This window comes from Lycorma delicatula, chromosome 7 (genome assembly GCF_047948215.1).
Source record: "Lycorma delicatula isolate Av1 chromosome 7, ASM4794821v1, whole genome shotgun sequence".
Classification (NCBI taxonomy): domain Eukaryota; kingdom Metazoa; phylum Arthropoda; class Insecta; order Hemiptera; family Fulgoridae; genus Lycorma; species Lycorma delicatula.
In genome coordinates, this window is record NC_134461.1 from 69,607,710 (window position 1) to 69,626,713 (window position 19,004).

At 28.3% G+C, this 19,004-nt stretch overlaps 1 protein-coding gene across 5 annotated transcripts in view; it reads right to left on the reverse strand.

Annotated features, from left to right (window-relative positions):
• Positions 1-19,004, reverse strand: part of Cipc (Clock interacting protein circadian) — a 207,368-nt gene that overhangs the window by 25,254 nt on the left and 163,110 nt on the right. Inside the window, exon 6 of one of the 5 annotated variants that reach the window (XM_075370819.1) lies at positions 5,359-17,053. The exons of the other annotated variants lie outside the window; for them this stretch is intronic. Within the exon in view, the coding sequence (XP_075226934.1) occupies positions 17,018-17,053 (36 nt within the window). The 3' untranslated portion in view covers positions 5,359-17,017. Of the gene's footprint in view, positions 1-5,358; positions 17,054-19,004 lie in introns of those variants that run through there. 5 annotated transcript variants of the gene reach the window in all.

The following is a 19,004-nucleotide window of genomic DNA, read 5'->3' on the forward strand; positions in this document are numbered from 1 at the left end:
TAGATCGTGGGATACCGGTTTCTTTTGTGGTTGGGTTTCAATTAACCACACATCTCAGGAATGGTCGAACTGAGAACGTACAAGACTACACTTCATTTAGACTCATTCATATCATCCTCATTCATCCTCTGAAGAATTATCTAAACGGTAGTTACCGGAGGCTAAACAGGAAAAAGAAAAGACCAAATTTTATGACACTCTTCTCGTTTATTATTATTTGAAGATGTTGAAACCACAAAAACCTAAGCACTAAAATAAGCAGTTTATTTCAAAAATCAGAAATTCTTAAAAGAATTGACTAAGGCGAAAAACTGGTGACGTAGCTTCACTGTACGGAATTGGACGTGCAACGATTTATGATTTGCAAAAAATCGGGTAAAAATAGAAAACATTGTAAAAGATAATGTCAATAGTAAAAGTGATCGGAAAACATTAAAATCTGCCACGTTCACGTAAATGGAAGGCGTACTTTACGCCTGGTTTATCCACAGACGTTCTAACATACTCCTCTTTCTGGCGAAATCATCAAAGAAAAAGATAATCTTTTCTATAAAAAAAACGATGATGAAAGATTACCGCGCAAGTGAAGGTTGGTTCGACAAATTCAAGAAACGTTATGGAATCTTTTTACTAACCACCACAGGTGAGAACCTTTCTTATAATTTTACTGCCGCGAAGCTATATAAAGAAAAATTTATAAAGACAGTCCAAGAGTTGGTCTTGGTCTTGTCCAGGTTTGTAAACCGATGAGAGTGGGTTATTTTGGAAGGTATTACCAAAAAAATACAATCGTCCATTGTGTGAAAAGAGCGCTCTACGTCGCAAAATATCGAAAAACAGAATTATGCTTTGTTCAAACGCGAGTGATACCATAAACTCGAATTGCTTTTTATAGGCAAGTCCAAAAATCCTAGGGCTTTTACAAAAGTAAGACTTTCAATAAAATACAAAAATCACAGCAGAGCGTGGATGACAAGGGAAATATTTTTTGAAGGGTTTAATGAGCAGTCATATCATCAGTAAAAAAATTCCTTAAACAAACAAAGTTACTAGAAAAAGCATTGATACAACATTGACAACGGTAAGGGCACCCAGATGAAGAAAACTTAGTAAAGATAAATTTAGCCATGTTTTATCTCTTCCGCCAAAAGTTACGGCTACCATTCATTCAGTTGATGGATCAAAGGTGGTTAAAACAAATTACAAAATAATCAATTGTACAGTGATGAGTAAGTCGGAAAATATGCCTATTTTAACTGTTTAAAAGAAATAAATCTTCTCTTTAAGACGTCATGTTAGATCTCACCCAAGAATGCAACAAAAACCTATTGACCAATATTTTTCTGTCAAATAAGTAGTTAGTTGTATTATTGTTATTTTCTTAATCAAATTACATCAGTTATTCATATCAGTAAATGCATGTGAAAGTACGTAACTTTTTTATTGATTATTCCATTGAAATTAGGTAATTCCAGTAATCCGACACAGGGCCTCCCACAGTAACCCGCAGGCTTGCCTGGTATGTGTAAGATTATCTAGAGCCTGCTGTAGGTGAACATTGGTAAAATAGACGGAGCATACAGGAAAGTTAAGGAAAATTTTGGGGTACATAAATTAAAATCTAATAATGTGTTAAACAAAGATGGTACACCAATATATAATACGAAAGGTAAAGTCGATAGATGGGTGGAATATATTGAAGAGTTATACGGAGGAAATGAATTAGAAAATGGTGTTATAGAGGAAGAAGAGGAAGTTGAGGAGGATGAAATGGGAGAAACAATACTGAGATCTGAATTTAAGAGAGCATTAAAAGATTTAAATGGCAGAAAGGCTCCTGGAATAGACGGAATACCTGTAGAATTACTGCGCAGTGCAGGTGAGGAAGCGATTGATAGATTATACAAACTGTTGTGTAATATTTATGAAAATGGGGAATTTCCATCAGACTTCAAAAAAAGTGTTATAGTTATGATACCAAAGAAAGCAGGGGCAGATAAATGTGAAGAATACAGAACAATTAGTTTAACTAGTCATCCATCAAAAATCTTAACTAGAATTTTATACAGAAGAATTGAGAGGAGAGTGGAAGAAGTGTTAAGAGAAGACCAATTTGGTTTCAGGAAAAGTATAGGGACAAGGGAAGCAATTTTAGGCCTCAGATTAATAGTAGAAGGAAGATTAAAGAAAAACAAACCAACATACTTGGCGTTTATAGACCTAGAAAAGGCTTTCGATAACGTAGACTGGAATAAAATGTTCAGCATTTTAAAAAAATTAGGGTTCAAATACAGAGATAGAAGAACAATTGCTAACATGTACAGGAACCAAACAGCAACAATAACAATTGAAGAACATAAGAAAGAAGCCCTAATAAGAAAGGGAGTCCGACAAGGATGTTCCCTATCTCCGTTACTTTTTAATCTTTACATGGAACTAGCAGTTAATGATGTTAAAGAACAATTTAGATTCGGAGTAACAGTACAAGGTGAAAAGATAAAGATGCTACGATTTGCTGATGATATAGTAATTCTAGCCGAGAGTAAAAAGGATTTAGAAGAAACAATGAACGGCATAGATGAAGTCCTACGCAAGAACTATCTCATGAAAATAAACAAGAAGAAAACAAAAGTAATGAAATGTAGTAGAAATAACAAAGATGGACCGCTGAATGTGAAAATAGGAGGAGAAAAGATTATGGAGGTAGAAGAATTTTGTTATTTGGGAAGTAAAATTACTAAAGATGGACGAAGCAGGAGCGATATAAAATGCCGAATAGCACAAGCTAAACTAGCCTTCAGTAAGAAATATAATTTGTTTACATCAAAAATTAATTTAAATGTCAGGAAAAGATTTTTGAAAGTGTATGTTTGGAGTGTCGCTTTATATGGAAGTGAAACTTGGACAATCGGAGTATCTGAGAAGAAAAGATTAGAAACTTTTGAAATGTGGTGCTATAGGAGAATGTTAAAAATCAGATGGGTGGATAAAGTGACAAATGAAGAGGTATTGCGGCAAATAGATGAAGAAAGAAGCATTTGGAAAAATATAGTTAAAAGAAGAGACAGACTTATAGGCCACATACTAAGGCATCCTGGAATAGTCGCTTTAATATTAGAAGGACAGGTAGAAGGAAAAAATTGTGTAGGCAGGCCACGTTTGGAGTATGTAAAACAAATTGTTGGGGATGTAGGATGCAGAGGTTATACTGTAATGAAACGACTAGCACTAGATAGGGAATCTTGGAGAGCTGCATCAAACCAGTCAAATGACTGAAGACAAAAAAAAAAAAAAAGCTGTAGCTATTTTCGTAGATATACATTCAGCTGCTCAACATATGTTTCAGTATAATAAAAGAGAATAAATTAAATTTCATATACATACCTGAATAGGAAATAATATGATAGGTAATAATGGTACATGACAGTCATAACTAATGAAGTTAGAAGTAATGATCGATAATAACCTCTCTTGAAATAACCAGTTCTCATGGAATAATCATTTGCAAAAAGTCAAATACTTTTATCCAAGAGTAATACCTAGTCTAAGTCATGATAGTCTTCCCAAGTGCAGTACACAGTATTGTTATGGGCAGTAGCGGCTTGCATATAGGCACTGTGGAACTGCAGCACCCCCTATGACCGCTTGATATTATCGATAATATTTAATATAACGAGTCGCTTTTTATTTTATTCTTTCTTTATACTTGTATAATATATATTTCTAGCTTAATGTCAGTCGCCATCACCAGTTTATGAAAAAGATAAAAAAACTGTTGTATGGACCTGTGAGCATCACAGTTCCAGCGGCATGGTGTTTGGCTGTTGTGCGCATGCACACATAGGAAGCTGCACGCGAGGCTGCGAGGGAGAGAGAGCATTGTTGCTTCCGCAGTGCCGATCCTGGCGTGCCGCTGGAAGGTAGTTTTTTTGTTTACTACATGTGTGTATGGAACATTCCTTGTTCATTCCCTTTTCTAGTTTAGTCGGTGGAAGGAATATGAAAGCAGTTTAGTTGTTTTTTCAGTAATGATCAGATGATGGTGGAAAGCAAGGGCTCTTTGATTGCCAAATCTGTCCAAAAACACGCTGGAAGGGGGAAAGAGAAGATAATTAATAAAAACTAAATATGTATTTGTTTCTGTGTACATAGAAATTTAAATTACCCACCACTGGACTATAGTGTTTTTAAGTGGATATTTAATTAAGTTATCTAATAATACTAAAAAATATTCTGTATTGAAATTTTTTTATTTATTCAGTTATACCGATTACGGTTTTTAAGCACATTGTATTTAACCATATTGTGTGTACCATATTCTTGAACGCGATAAAGTGTAGAATTAGATTATTCCTGCTTCCAGCTGTTCTATTTGATTATTTTTTTTTTGGTTCTTTTATCTTACAGAAAACTTTAACCATGGCCTTGAAAAGACCCAGAAAAAATTTTCTGGAACAGCACCCCCACTAATTTTAGCTACAAGCCACCACTGGTTATGGGGCTCATCAGCTAAGGAAATTAGAAAGGGTTTTTAAACTGCAATAGAAAGCCATTAGATATATGTCAAGAATAAGGAAGAACATGAAAAAAGTAGTGAATTTTTTAAATATTAAATTGACAGTCCATTGTTTTGTTATACTGCAATAATAATCAATTGCAGACACATTTTAAAATATATCTGTATATTTATAATAATTACACACAAATAGGAATAAGTGGGTTTGTTGAAGACCATAGAATAACATACCTATGTAAAAAAAAATTAAAAGACTAAAGCAGTTTTTATTGAAAACTGTTTTTATAATATTGATAGATTCTTTTTACTCACTTAAATTGGGAAATCATGATGTGTTTCATACAAAAAGATTAGTTTTATGTTTAACTTCAGACCCAACCTATACTCAGCATTAAATCACCAGGGGATAGTATAAAAGAACCATAGTTTTTTTTAATAACAGATTACTATAAGGCTAATATTACATATAATCCATTTTGATTGTAATTTGCAGTTTTTCAAAATGAATATATATATATATATATATATATATATATATATATATATATATATATATATATATATATATATCATTGCAAGTTAATTTGGTATTACTGCAACAGAGACCTAAAACATGAATGAGTTCTTCAACCAGACAGATTCTGCAAGGTTATATGGAAAATCAATGTTGCCAACCTCCTACCTGGGAAAAACCCCTTTATTCTATTAGTCAATTTTAATTATTACTATTATTTTTTAAATACAGTAAACAGGTTATGACAATTAACTTTGCATTTATTTTTTAAACTTAAAACAAATCATAAATAGAAAACACACAAGGCAATAAACTAATAAATAAAAAATAATAATCGAAACATTAACAGTTTTATCATTTAAAATATATACATATACGTAAATTAACAATTTTATTTTACAAATACTATGTTGCATTTATTACACATATTTAATAGAATTAACATTAACATTACTTATCATTATATCCTCATGAGTAGAGCTTAGAATAACTTCCTCAACTCTAAAATATTTTATTTTATATAATTTTATAAGGAACAACTGAACATTTTATAAACAAGTAAAATTTTAATGGAAGAGGTCATCAACATATAAAAGTAATAAAAAATAAACAATTAAAATACCAGAGAATTTAATAAGTTACTGTTTAATGTAATGAAGTATGTTCATATTATTTTCCCTGAGAAAGCATGCGGAAAGTGGATACACTATCAATCTACATAACAAGCATTTAGGAACAGCAAAACACTATTAATCAGAATAGGTAAAAATCAAACCTAAACCGGATTGCAAAAAAATAACACTATCCAGAAATGCCATCTCTTATATTAATGTAATAATAATACTTTTTTAAATTATTCTGAACTAAAATTTTAATTAAATATATTCTGTAAGTAAATATAAGCAAATGTAACCTTTACATTATGTTCACAAAAAAATAATATTACAAAAACTTTTAAAGATTTTTAAAATCTTGCTTTATACTTTTTAGTCATACATTAATCTTATCATACATACACGAGTTTAATTATTAGGTTAATTTGGATTTCAAACTCTGCTTAGCCATTTTGCAGATTTTACCATTTTTTACACCCATACCCTTAATTTACCCCCCCCCCCCACCCTTCTAATATGGAGGGTTGTTTGCAGAAGTAATGGTGGAATGTTGTATTGTCACCCAACCTTAGTAACTGTCTAAAATTTCATCAAAAGACAATGACAGGAAGTATGTTAAATTATTATACCTGCACCCTTAATTTACCCCTGTACAGGGAATGTTTGCAAAAGTAATGGTTGAATATTGTATTGTCACCCGACCTTAGTAACTGTGCAAAATTTTATAAATAAGCAATGTCAGGAAGTATGTTAAATTATTACACCTGCACACTTAATTTCCATCCTTAATTTACTCCCATACAGGGGATGTTTGCAAAAGTAATGGTGTTGTATTGTAGTATCACCTGACCTTAGTAAAATTTCATCAATAGGCAATGTCAGGAAAAATTTGAGAACAATCATGAAAAAAAATTGAAAATGTAAAAACATTGCAAGTTATAATAAAGCAAGAAAAAAAACCAACAAAAATTCTGAAGTTACATAATAAAAGTTTCTTAATGCTATTTATTTATAATCATTTTTTAGCAAATTACTGATAAGCAAGTAGATAACTACACCATTTCTGTAGTTATTAGACAAATCTTTTACATGTTAAAATAAATCTCAATTAAACAAAAAAAAAAAAGATAGCACTTTGGATTGAAAAAGAAGTAAGTTCATCAGAAGTACATTAACCATTTCAGTACCAATACAATTCAGAAAAAAAAAATCAGTTCATCGTCAATTGAAATGACTTGACCTTTTGACTAATGGACTGGAATATTAGTTAGCCCCTAGATTAAAAAAAACACATTCTGGGTTCAATTTCCAGGAATTAGATCATTATATCAGTATAACGATCTGGAACTGTCATCAGAAAATTTCATTATATTCAGTATTTATCATTATATTCATTAAATATTCAGAGCATTAGTGTTAGAAACGCTCTTATATATGATTGACTCCTTGTTACTTTAAAAATACTGACACTGTCCAAGTTCATTCTTTAAAAAATAAAACTTATTTAAAGGATCTATCTCCATATGAATCCTATGTTCACATATTAGTCCAACTGAACAAATTTTTGAAAACTATATTTTGTTATTTTTTTAATTTGATATTTCTAAATGGAACAAAATTATTTTCAGATGAACAGAATGTTTGGCTCAGTCATAAATGGTAAGACATTACATTAACAAAAATGTATCTGAGGTACAAGACTACTTAGAATTGCTTTCTGTGATAGTATTGATGTTCACTATATTCAGTCAGTCCATGTTGTGAACAGAATTACGGTTTCACTTATCAGGCTGAACATCACCTGAATTTTGGTGCGCTTGGTTTTCTGATATGTAACCATATACTCAGATTAATGAAAAATGCAGTGGGTCCCCTTCCTTTTGCACTTTCCCTAGTAATCCTGGCAGGGGGTGCTTGTCATTTTGATGGCTATGTCAAATGTTAATGATGGCTATGTCATTTTTGGTAGTGACCTGTAAATTATATCACACTTCCTACAACCATATGGTTGTCACACTTGAAATATATATATAATAAATTACATAAAACATTACATTCAACACATAACAATATATAAAAATAGAAATTAATAATTTTAAACCACTGAATCAAAAATTCTAAAAACAAACTCTATTATATTACACATAAATATTACATGTATTACTTTAAAAAAAAAAAATAATCATTAAAAAACCAAGATTGGTGTCAAACATTTATTATAGTTTAATAAATAATTCAGATTGTCTTAGAGTGATTACATCATAAAAATATATTTGTTAACATCCATATTTAAAAGACAGGTGATACAATATTTAAAGTATTCAAGGAATATTTCAGGCATGGCATTTTTCATCTGCTATAAAATTTTATTTCCATATCCCATGCACAAGCTTCAAGCTTATATGGTGATATCAAGAAAAATGGCATCTTATGATATTAAAATAAACTTATTTTCATTATATACTAACCAAATAAAAGTATTTCAGAAATGGTTTACTTATAAATTTAAAGTGTATAACCAAAAATTCTTTAGAGAAACAGTTGAAAATTGTAATTGAAAAAAGAAAATAGATTTAAAAAACCACACATACAAGTTATAGTAAATCCTAGCATTAAGGTCAAGGTTATAGGACCAAAATACATCTGAAAAACAATACTTTACTCCAAAGCCAAATTTAAAATTTTCTAGACCAGTTTTAAAAACAATAATTTATTAAAAATAAAAAAAGAATGAATAATTTATTAGTAAATTTTCATATAATTATTATTTCACAAAGAAAAATAAACAATGAAACAATTTGTTCATTAATGTCTTTATTGTACAAGTTCCAAGTCTTAAGGATTTTCTTTCAATAATTTTTCATTTTGCTTTGAGATTTTATTACAATATAATAAATATATTTTATGATTATCTATCAATTTTAAATACCCTTTTGATAGATAAAGCTATCTAACAATATCAGTTTCATATTGTGACGATATAATTTAGTAGACAACAATTTGGAGGTTTTACAATTGTTATATCATAAATAAGACAAAATCTATGACATTTTCTTTTATATGAAATAACAAATGGGTAAAACAGCATTTAAGGTTTTGCATGTGCTTAACCTGTTTTTATAATTGCATAAAAATGAAAGGTTTAAAAAGAGTATGATGGACGTTAAATCTCATACAACAAAGTTAAAAATATAGAAAAAATAAGCTGGCTATAACAGACAATTACTTTTGGAGAGATTTATTTTAAAAATTACATAAATTGTGGATCTACTAACCATACTATCTGAAATAGATTTAATTGTCAAAAAGCTTACGTTAGGTTAGGTTAGGTTATTTTATCCCAGGTGATTTCAAGCGCAAGGATCAAGGGTTAATTTTAATGATTTCAGATTTCATTACACAAAAGTAAAATATTCACCATGTTATATGCACATCCAACATTTCAAAAAACTAAAACTCCTGACCATAGAAAATGAATTATGGTTCATTGGTGGAAACTCAACATAGATTCTGTGTTAACAATTTTTTTTTTTTTTTTTTTTAGTGGTAAAAGCAAATCAATTATTATAACTTACAGTAAGAATATTATGCAGTATACAGTAGCTTTAACAATTAATTTATATGATATGAAGTCTCTGGATATTTTGTGTAACTTCAAGGCCAGAAAGCAGTTAATGTTGCTTGTTTTTGTAGTAATGTATCTGTAGTTGTTTATTCTTGAAACAGACCAGGTGTGTTGATAATTAGAACCCAACAACAGAATGTTGACTGGGAAATAATAATAAAGAACCGATAACACTAAAATACAATCAAACTAAACATTTTCAAATTTTCAGTCTTCTTCATGGAAAGACAAGAACTCTAGTTTCACGCCAACACAAATCAGCAGTTTAAACTATAAATTAAACTTTTACTATAAAAATTAAAATTAACTCCCACTTGAAAATAAATTATTGAATTACTTGAAAAATTATGACAACTATGAGAATAAAATAAATAATATATATATATATATATTTATTTTATTCTCATAGTTGTCATATAAGTTAATAAATAAAGCAATCAGTTTGATGTATCAATAAATTAAAAATGATTTGATTTTTGTACCCCTGTATTGCAAATTAATGTGTATTTTGCGTAATATTTTGACAGCAATTTTACATTATTACAAAATTGTGTATGTACTTAACAATTAATACAGATAATATAAAATCATAATACAAAAATCAGATATTTATCAAGAATTTTTTTTTTATACTACCAGATTATGCTGGTAACAATATGAAAATAGAAATTTTGTCATACATAGAATGAGATGGAAGAAATTTATTACAGTTTCTATTATATAATTTATGGGATATATAGAATAGGAGTTATTTTTAACCGAAATAATATAATTGTGTGCTTTTTAAAATTTCACATTCCTTTTTAGCTCACCAGACTGGTCTAGTGGTAAACTTATCACAAATCATTTGTTTAACAGCTGATTTTCAAGTCAAAGGTTCTTGGTTTTGAATTCTAGTAAAAACTGGTTGCTTTAACTAGGAATTGAATACTAGACAGTGGATATCATTGGACTTTGGTGTTTGGGGTTTAATTACTCACATATCTCAGGAATGGTCAGCCTGAGTCAGTATAAGACTACACTTCATTTACATGCCATACACATCATTCTCATCACATTGGACCAGGAGTGGTTGCTTATTCTTCACTTGTTGAACAAGTTGCAATGTACACAATATGAATAAAATAAATTTATTAAAAGTAATTTTTAAATGTCCAAACAGAATTCAGTAATACTTAGCAAGATTTTCTTAAATGCAGAAAATAAATTAATCCATTGAAGGTGAAAATGAAAGAATATACAGATTCATAATAATAAACGTCAGTTTTTTAAACTGTTCATCTAAACATTAATAATAAAATTAAGACAAATTGAAAGAATCATGCAAAACAATTTGTATGAAATTATAAAAATAAATCTGACGTTAATTATCAGCACTTTTTTCAGTATATTTTGTACTTTGTAACAGTAGTTATGCCATCTGCTTCAAGAAGATTAGAAACCCTTCTTCATATAGTTGTAGAGCAATATGCTCAATGTGCTGACATGCATCTGATAATTTAATATGTTATTTGTCTAATTTATTGCACTTGAAAATTTCAAATTGTTCAAATATGTTGAGATTGGTTTTAATTCACTAAAAATAAATGCTTAACATCTTTGTATATCTCCTTTTTCTGAGAGGTGATTTGCCAAAGTTGATTCTGTTGTATTTTATGAATCTGCAGCTGCATATACATCCAGACAAATTAAGATACAGATCTACCTATACACCTAAAGAATCCATAGATGCTACGTCCAAGAAAAGAATCAATTTTTTTCAAATTACCTAATGAACACAGGATACAACATGCAAATTTTGCATGTAGCTCATAAAAACCAGCATATCAGTAAGTTTGAACATGAAATTTACAAACATAATGTTTGTAACAAATAAACAAACATAACATAGACAGAGACTCAACTGAAAAAATGTTGATAATTAGCTCCAAAAGACCTGAATAAGAACAAGTTCTATTAATTGTAAAATTAACTGTTTGTAATCTTTTTTAATAATTTTACGGTGTAAAAATTTTAGTGTGATAAAACTAAACAGTAAATGTTTTAAACATTTTTTTGATTTCTAGGAAGTGACGTACACCAGAAAAGTGACAATTTAAGTTTAATTCTTAAGGGCTCTTTAGTTCAGGGTATGATTGTAAATGTATTCAGAACAACCTGTTTACTATACCATTGTAATATAATCACTAAGCTACATTAAAATTGATAATTTTATTTTTATCAAAATTTGGATTTTAAAGAATCATCTAGCTATTATATGGATTTAATATGATCAGTTGTTATACTATAAACAATACTTACATGTAGTTACATCTTTTTGTTCCAGCACTAAAATTGTGTTTCTTCAATTGTTTCTTAAAGTATTTAAAGTTGATAAATTAAAATTCTTATGAAAAGATTCAAATATACTAACGGATGACTGAACAATCACACACATTTAGACATGTATCATTATTACAACACACAACAATGTTTTTAACAACACCAATAAGTTTTATAAATACACATATAATTTCATACTACATAGAAGAGCAACTAATTTATGACTTTTACATAAAAATTTGTACCTGATCCAAACAAATTTTAATTTAATCTATAAAGTATCATAATGGAAGACAATTTGCAAAAATTATTATTTATAAAAACATACCATTTATAAATCATTTAAAAAATAAATTAATTTTATTTAATTATATGATCTAATATAAAATTAAAAAAAGTATTAGTTAAAACAAAATGAGGGTAATTTTTAAAGGAAAAATCATTTGTACGTAAATTAATAACACAAGCTGGCACTTTAGAGTACAACCTGGTCTGAATGGTCTCTTAATTTTTTTTATGCTCTCATGAACCTCAAAATTCTTAAATATTATATTAATGTACACAGGTATTGTGAAAGAGTAAAAAATTCACGGGTACACTAAAATAACTTTCAGCACAGCCAGCTCACCAAGGGGATGTGAACATGAACATTCTTACATTATTCAATGGATGTAAACATTCTTATATTACTCAAAAGACAACAGTGCTGCTACAGAAGTTATAGTGGTAGTTATTAGACCATCCTCCACACAATCTATATCTGGCACCATCTGACTAATTTTTTCCAGAAATTAAAGATTTTGAACAGAAAATGCATGCAGACTGATGGTGACATCCTCCAAATGTCACAAACTGGTCCAAGGAGCAGGCAACATAGGTTCATCATGTTTGTCTCCTCATAGCAAAAATATTTGGATGTCAGTGTGGACTATATTGAAAAATAGTTTTAAACAACTATTGTAAAAACAATTATCTTGAGTTGCAATAAATTGTTATTAGTTTATGAAAAAATGATTCTTACTTAAAAAATTACTCGCGTGTGTGTGTGTGTGTGTGTGTGTGTGTGTGTGTGTGTGTGTGTGTGTGTGTGTGTGTGTGTGTGTGTGTGTGTGTGTGTGTGTGTGTGTGTGTGTGTGTGTGTGTGTGTGTGTGTGTGTGTGTGTGCATGTGTGAATAGATGTGCTAATTTTTTTTCATTATTTAACACTTTGAGAACAGGTATTAGGATGTCTCAATATTTGACAGTGCAATGAAGACCATAATATTAAGAAAAAATACTCATCATTATTCTGTACCATTTTATAGAATGGTAGTTTAAAAATTCTTATATCAGTTTCATCAAACTTAAAGTTTGATGTAACATGATATATTTTATCTGTTTATTCCTATTTACACATACTTTGAACAACTATAGTTTAAAAGCTTGATTTAAGTTTTCAGTTAATGTTTGTTTGTTTTCAAAAACATACAGGAAAAAATTTATGTATCTGTTATTTTGTGACGGAAAATATACTGTAAATGATAAAAAAGAAAGTTTAATAATAAAAAATGATTAGAACATATTAATTCTGATCCTACTTCATTATCACTTGATTTCATTGTTTACAATTTGAAGGCAAATAACAAATATAACATTATATGTATAGTATATACAAATTCAGAATTCTCATATCAAAAGTGTCAAAATATTCCATAATTTAATACTTTAAAACTGAATCCCTAGATGCTTTGAAGATCAGCATGACTTTTATGTTTATTTTTCAAAACATTAAAAAATAATATGGAGGTAAAAAATACAACTTAAAATACTCCCAAAATTCTTATCCATTTGTAATAGTATGGATTGAAAGAAAAGTAGATTAGTTAAGAAAATAAATGTATTTAATAAGAATTGTAATTAGTGTTTAATTTAATCTAAAAATGATGTACATAGAAAACTGATGTGCACACATGCAAGCTGTGATAAACACTTGGAAATTTCATTTTGCATTGGGTGACAAATTCCTGGCAAGCACACATGATGACATGGGAAGTGTACTTGCAAGCACACATGATGACATGGGAAGTGTACTTGAAGTCCAACTGTCATATGTTTAGCATGAAAGGTGACTGACTGCCACAAGAGAGAGTTCTGTCCGTAGTGTGAGTTACACCATGGTAAACTTACACTTACGGTGTGAGTTACACTGGTAAACTACACCAGTTTTATGGTGTAATTTTAAATTTGGAGCAGTGTTGCATATTATCTAAGTGAACAGTTTTTATTCCTACTGTACATAGAGTACCAACCAGAGCCGCACCAACTTAGGCAAAGTTATAACATGGCAGGCAGTACCCAGACCTGCGCAATTCTCTGTATGTACCTCGGGGGCAGTCACATTCATAAATAAAAATAATTCACAAATAACAGTAGCCTAAGATTTGTACCATTTCTAAATTAACTTATGATGTTCAAATACAAATAGTACAGTGTATGGAGTGAGTGGTAAATACAGCACTTGGTATACACCTGCCTTCACACGGGTGCACTGCATTCCTAAAGGTTACATTTAATGTGGAATTTTTTTAGCTAAGCTAGCTAAGGAGCGACTCGTTTATGTTTTGTTCTGTTTACCGATTCCAGAATGGTATTGGTTAGGGCTAGTTTTTGTTCCAATTAAAGGGGGTGCATATAAATGTATATTGTAATGTAACCTGACAAAACTGAATGATTAGTCATCTAATGTTTAGGTAAAATTAATCTATTTTTCATTGCATGATGGAGGTCTTGGAGTGTTACTGCAAAAATGGGTTAACCTTAATAATTACATTAATATACCTATAATTTGATTTGATTTGTGTTTTACGATATTCTGATCTCGCCCAAGTCTTGAAATTTCTTTGATGGCAAAGGCTAATTGTTGTAAAAGGGAAGAAAAATCTAAACAAGAAGATTGTGGGACATGTAGTTGTGCAGCCTCATATATGCAGTCGATGTTAGGATAAGGATACTAGAAAGCGTAGTAATAAAATTTTTGTCTACATGATTGGAATTGTTGAAAAGTATTTATTACTTCCCTTATATGAGGAAGGAATTAGTTAGTTATTTGCTCAACCAAATTCTATTTCACTGATGAACCCACCTTCACCTAGCCAGATCATCCGGTCATTACTCATTACTTGATTTAACTGAATTCCATTATTCTTTATTTTAGTCAACCTGATCAAATTATCTTAGCCATATGCATAACGTGAAATGTTTACGCACTTCTATTCTAACTTCTACTATACTTCGTCGGAGAGAACTTAATGCAATACTTTTTTATTACGTAATTTATTAGTATACATTTTAGTTATTCAGAGGAGTAAAATATTTTTATTAAAATAATATATATATTAAGTTCCCGTGCTTATCTACTAATTTTGAATATTACATGTTTTAATTATACATAAATGTTAATAAATGAAATTCAAGAACAAATTGCTGTAGCCTACAATATTTAATTTATTATATATTGTAATTTTTATTAATTTACTTATTTTATGTTTTCACATGGAATGTCTCTAAAGAAATGAATAGCTTAATTAAATTATGTTTATCAGTTAACTGTTCTATATAGTCATTTCACAAGACAATCTAATCTTATTGCTGCTTGAAAAAATAAAAATATTAAACTACTGGATCCCAATCTAATAAACCTAAATATTAAGCCCAAAGTTTCTATATGTTATCCAAAGAAGTATAAATGTAAAATTTTGGTAACAGTAAATTTTATATGATTAAACATTAGATTTAATACCAGTTTTCTCCAACCTTATAAAAATTAATAATCAGTTTAATTTATGCTTAGTTTTCCTAATAAGCTTGTCATAAATGACTGCTAAATTTCAGGTTTCTAGTTATTCAGGAAGTTGGAAAATTAGTGAGTGAGTAAGGGCTTTAAAATTGTATACTTAGATCACAGATTCTTAGGAAATTTTCTAAGTATTTTCCTTCAAAAACATAATTTTTGAGTATACATTTCAAAACTTAAAATAATTTTAATTTTTTACATGCACAAAAATTTACTTTATGTAAACCCACTCTAAATTAATGAACATAATCTAAAATACTTTGAAATATAAATTCTTAAGATGGCATTTTGATAAAATTGCTTACATTTAGGTTTTACAGGAACTGATTGATAAATTTTCTTAAAATAAAATTTAGAGTGCATAGACTGAATATTTGATGAGGTTCAAAGTTTTCAATTTGCATATATACAAATTATGTTTTATTAATTTATCATATATCTTCTGTTTAAGTAATAGATTTAAAAAGTAAAAATGTTTACAGATTTTTGTATGTAGTTTTTTTTTATAAAATTTCAATAAAGACATAACTACTCAATGTATATGTACAGATATACATTGAAAATGTCCACCAAATCTAAGCTATATAATATTAAGAATGTCAAGACATTTACTGTTCAAAGAGACTTAGAATGCTAGATAAATTAAATAATGTATTATGACATGTTTAAAATAAGAATTAAAATAAAAATATACTAGATAAAAACATACAATAAACTTTCTAAAATGAATAATTCTATTTTAAATCTGGGGTTATGAGAATAGATTCAGATTTTTTAAAGTATTTAGTATATAAATTTAACAAAATAAATTAAAGGTTTTATCAGTAATTAAATTAATACTTTATTCTTTATACAAATTTACTTCTTTAAAATTAATAATTAATTACTCAAGAAGTAATAATTTTAAGATTCTTTTTAAAGTATGTTTAAACAAAATACTAAAAAACACAATGCAGTATAGTATATTTATATATTTACATTTAGCCTGCATAATAAAACAAAGTTCCATATATAACTTTTTTCCATAACTCTTTGGTATTAAAACAAAGATAATTTTTATCCTTAGAAAACTATTATACAGTATATAATATTATTTTAAGTAGATGTAAACAACAACTTTTTTTAATAAGTTTTATCAAAAATTCAATTACATTTCTGAATAAAGTATTACACACATTTACGTAAGATGAATTTTCTACAATTAATGGATAAAATGTCTTTCTTAGTTAACATACACATTTTCTACAATTAATGGATAAAATGTCTTTCTTAGTTAACATACACAGTAGCTTTTCTAAAAAGTAGAAAGAAATTTTTCTCTACTTAAATTTAGTTACAGCGAATTCAAAAAAACATAAGTTTATTATTAAAAAACTTCCTTCGTAAAACAAAAAAGTTTAATTTTCCATTCATACTGATTATCATATATAGTAATTTTTATTTAACAACAGAGTTTATTTTTGAACAATTGTTATATTCTTTGAAAATAACATATTAGAGAATAAAGTAAATCCATTTTGCTTTTATCATGTTTATCACTGAAAAAATTCATATTAATATCTTGTCCTCACATTATCTTAATGTCATTTTATTCTACAGTAGGAGCTGCCAGCCCAATAAAATAAATGCCTAGAATTATGAATAATTTATATTACTACTGCATACTGAATTATAATAATATCTGAAGAGTTATTAAACATTTTTTTTATGACTATATATTTTATTATTTCTGTTACGGGATTGAGCATACAGTACAATATCCTAAAAAAAAATACACAAATCAATCTAGAAATACATATGTAAATAGAAGTGAACTGACAGCAGAGAAAGAACCATAGAGTTTCAAGAGGATAATCCTTTATATGCAGTTTAAAGGTTTGTTTACTGACATTATATGGTCCGACCCTTTAAATTCTCAGCTAAACTATGCTTAACATAAGAAATTTGCATACAATCTCTATAGTAATAGATAAAGGATAACAAAGTATGGGTTATGTACATGAAAGCACCTTAATAAACAAGGATCTGAAAGAAAGAGATGAAATTATTTCTAGAAATCAAAATTTCTGGATTTATAAAATTTTTTTTTTTGTAAGAAATTACATTCATGTACTTCAAAAATGTATTTATAATACTGTATCATTTAATGATTTCATGAATGCAATTCTCATAATAAATTTACTAAAAATTTATTTTGTAGAAAAAATAATTTATTATAAATCTTATATAGCTGTTGTTGATAAATCAATGTAATTTATCTAATAATAATTTAAATCACATATAATGAATGGTATTTAAAATAACAGATATTTTTATTTATAAAGGAAAATTCCAAAATGGGCAGATGATTTATTTGGTAAAGTTTACTTTCTTAAAATAGTCTTTGTGCCGAGAGAATGATGATTTTCATGATACTGCAAAGAATTGCATTTGTGTTACTACAGTTGAAAGAATACATTGTGAAACTTAAACATCACTCGTATGAGGTTTGATAAAAAAACAGGAATTTTTATGCATTTTTTTTTTTAATGAAAAAACTGTTTATAAATAGTTAAAACTGCTTCTACAAATGGTTATACATCAGTAAGGATGATAACAGAATCAGAAGGCCATGGAAGACCAATAAAAAGGTAAGAGCTAAAAGAAAAAATCATAGATATCATCAAATCACACTGTTACAGAATTTTTTTAAGAGATTCTGACAAAACAATTTTCACTAATGTTTTGGGAATGAAACAAGTTGCAGATCAACTTTATTCATAATTGTTTATTTTTTAATGATGATAACTGGTGACAAATTATGGGTGTATGTATATAGTTATAATAACATAATACCTAAATTTGTATTAATGGAAGCTCCCAAATGAGCCAAAATAAAAAAAGTATACTAAGTTTGTGATCATATGTTACAGTTCTTTTTACTGTTTTCTTCAAATATGACTGAGTTCTATGAATTTTTACCGTGAGAACCAATTTTTAATAAACAATACAACTTGGCCACAGCATCTTTTGATTGATGCTGCCCATTAAAAAAAAATCCAGAGAGACTTAAGAAAGAGCAATTCATGAAAATTGTAAAAATCTAATGCACCAATTCAACTTCTTTGGGAATTTTTAGCCAACAATAATACTGTCATAATATTGCTTTATTCACCAGACATGCTCCCACATCATATGCAGATTTTATCTAAGGGATATTACTTTAAAGCAGACAATTATATATTTTATTTTTGTTTTTTTAAATAAGCAAAACATTCCCCAAGTTTTTTTTATCAAACTTCACATTACTTGAGATGAATTTTATATTTTCTCGATCAATGTTCTGGAATAAAAAGATCAAATGTAATTTCTTTATTACCATGAAGTGATGTTAAAATTAATAAAATCATTGAGGATAATTTACAAATTTTTTATTTCTTAATAACTATTTTATCAATTTCCAGTCATTCAGTAGTCTGGAATATCTTAATTTTTCATTTATATTTAATCATTATTACATCTTTTTCTATAATAGATTATATTTCACAGTAAATGCGTTTGAACTATTGCAACTAAAATGTTTGAATTACGTGTAAAATAT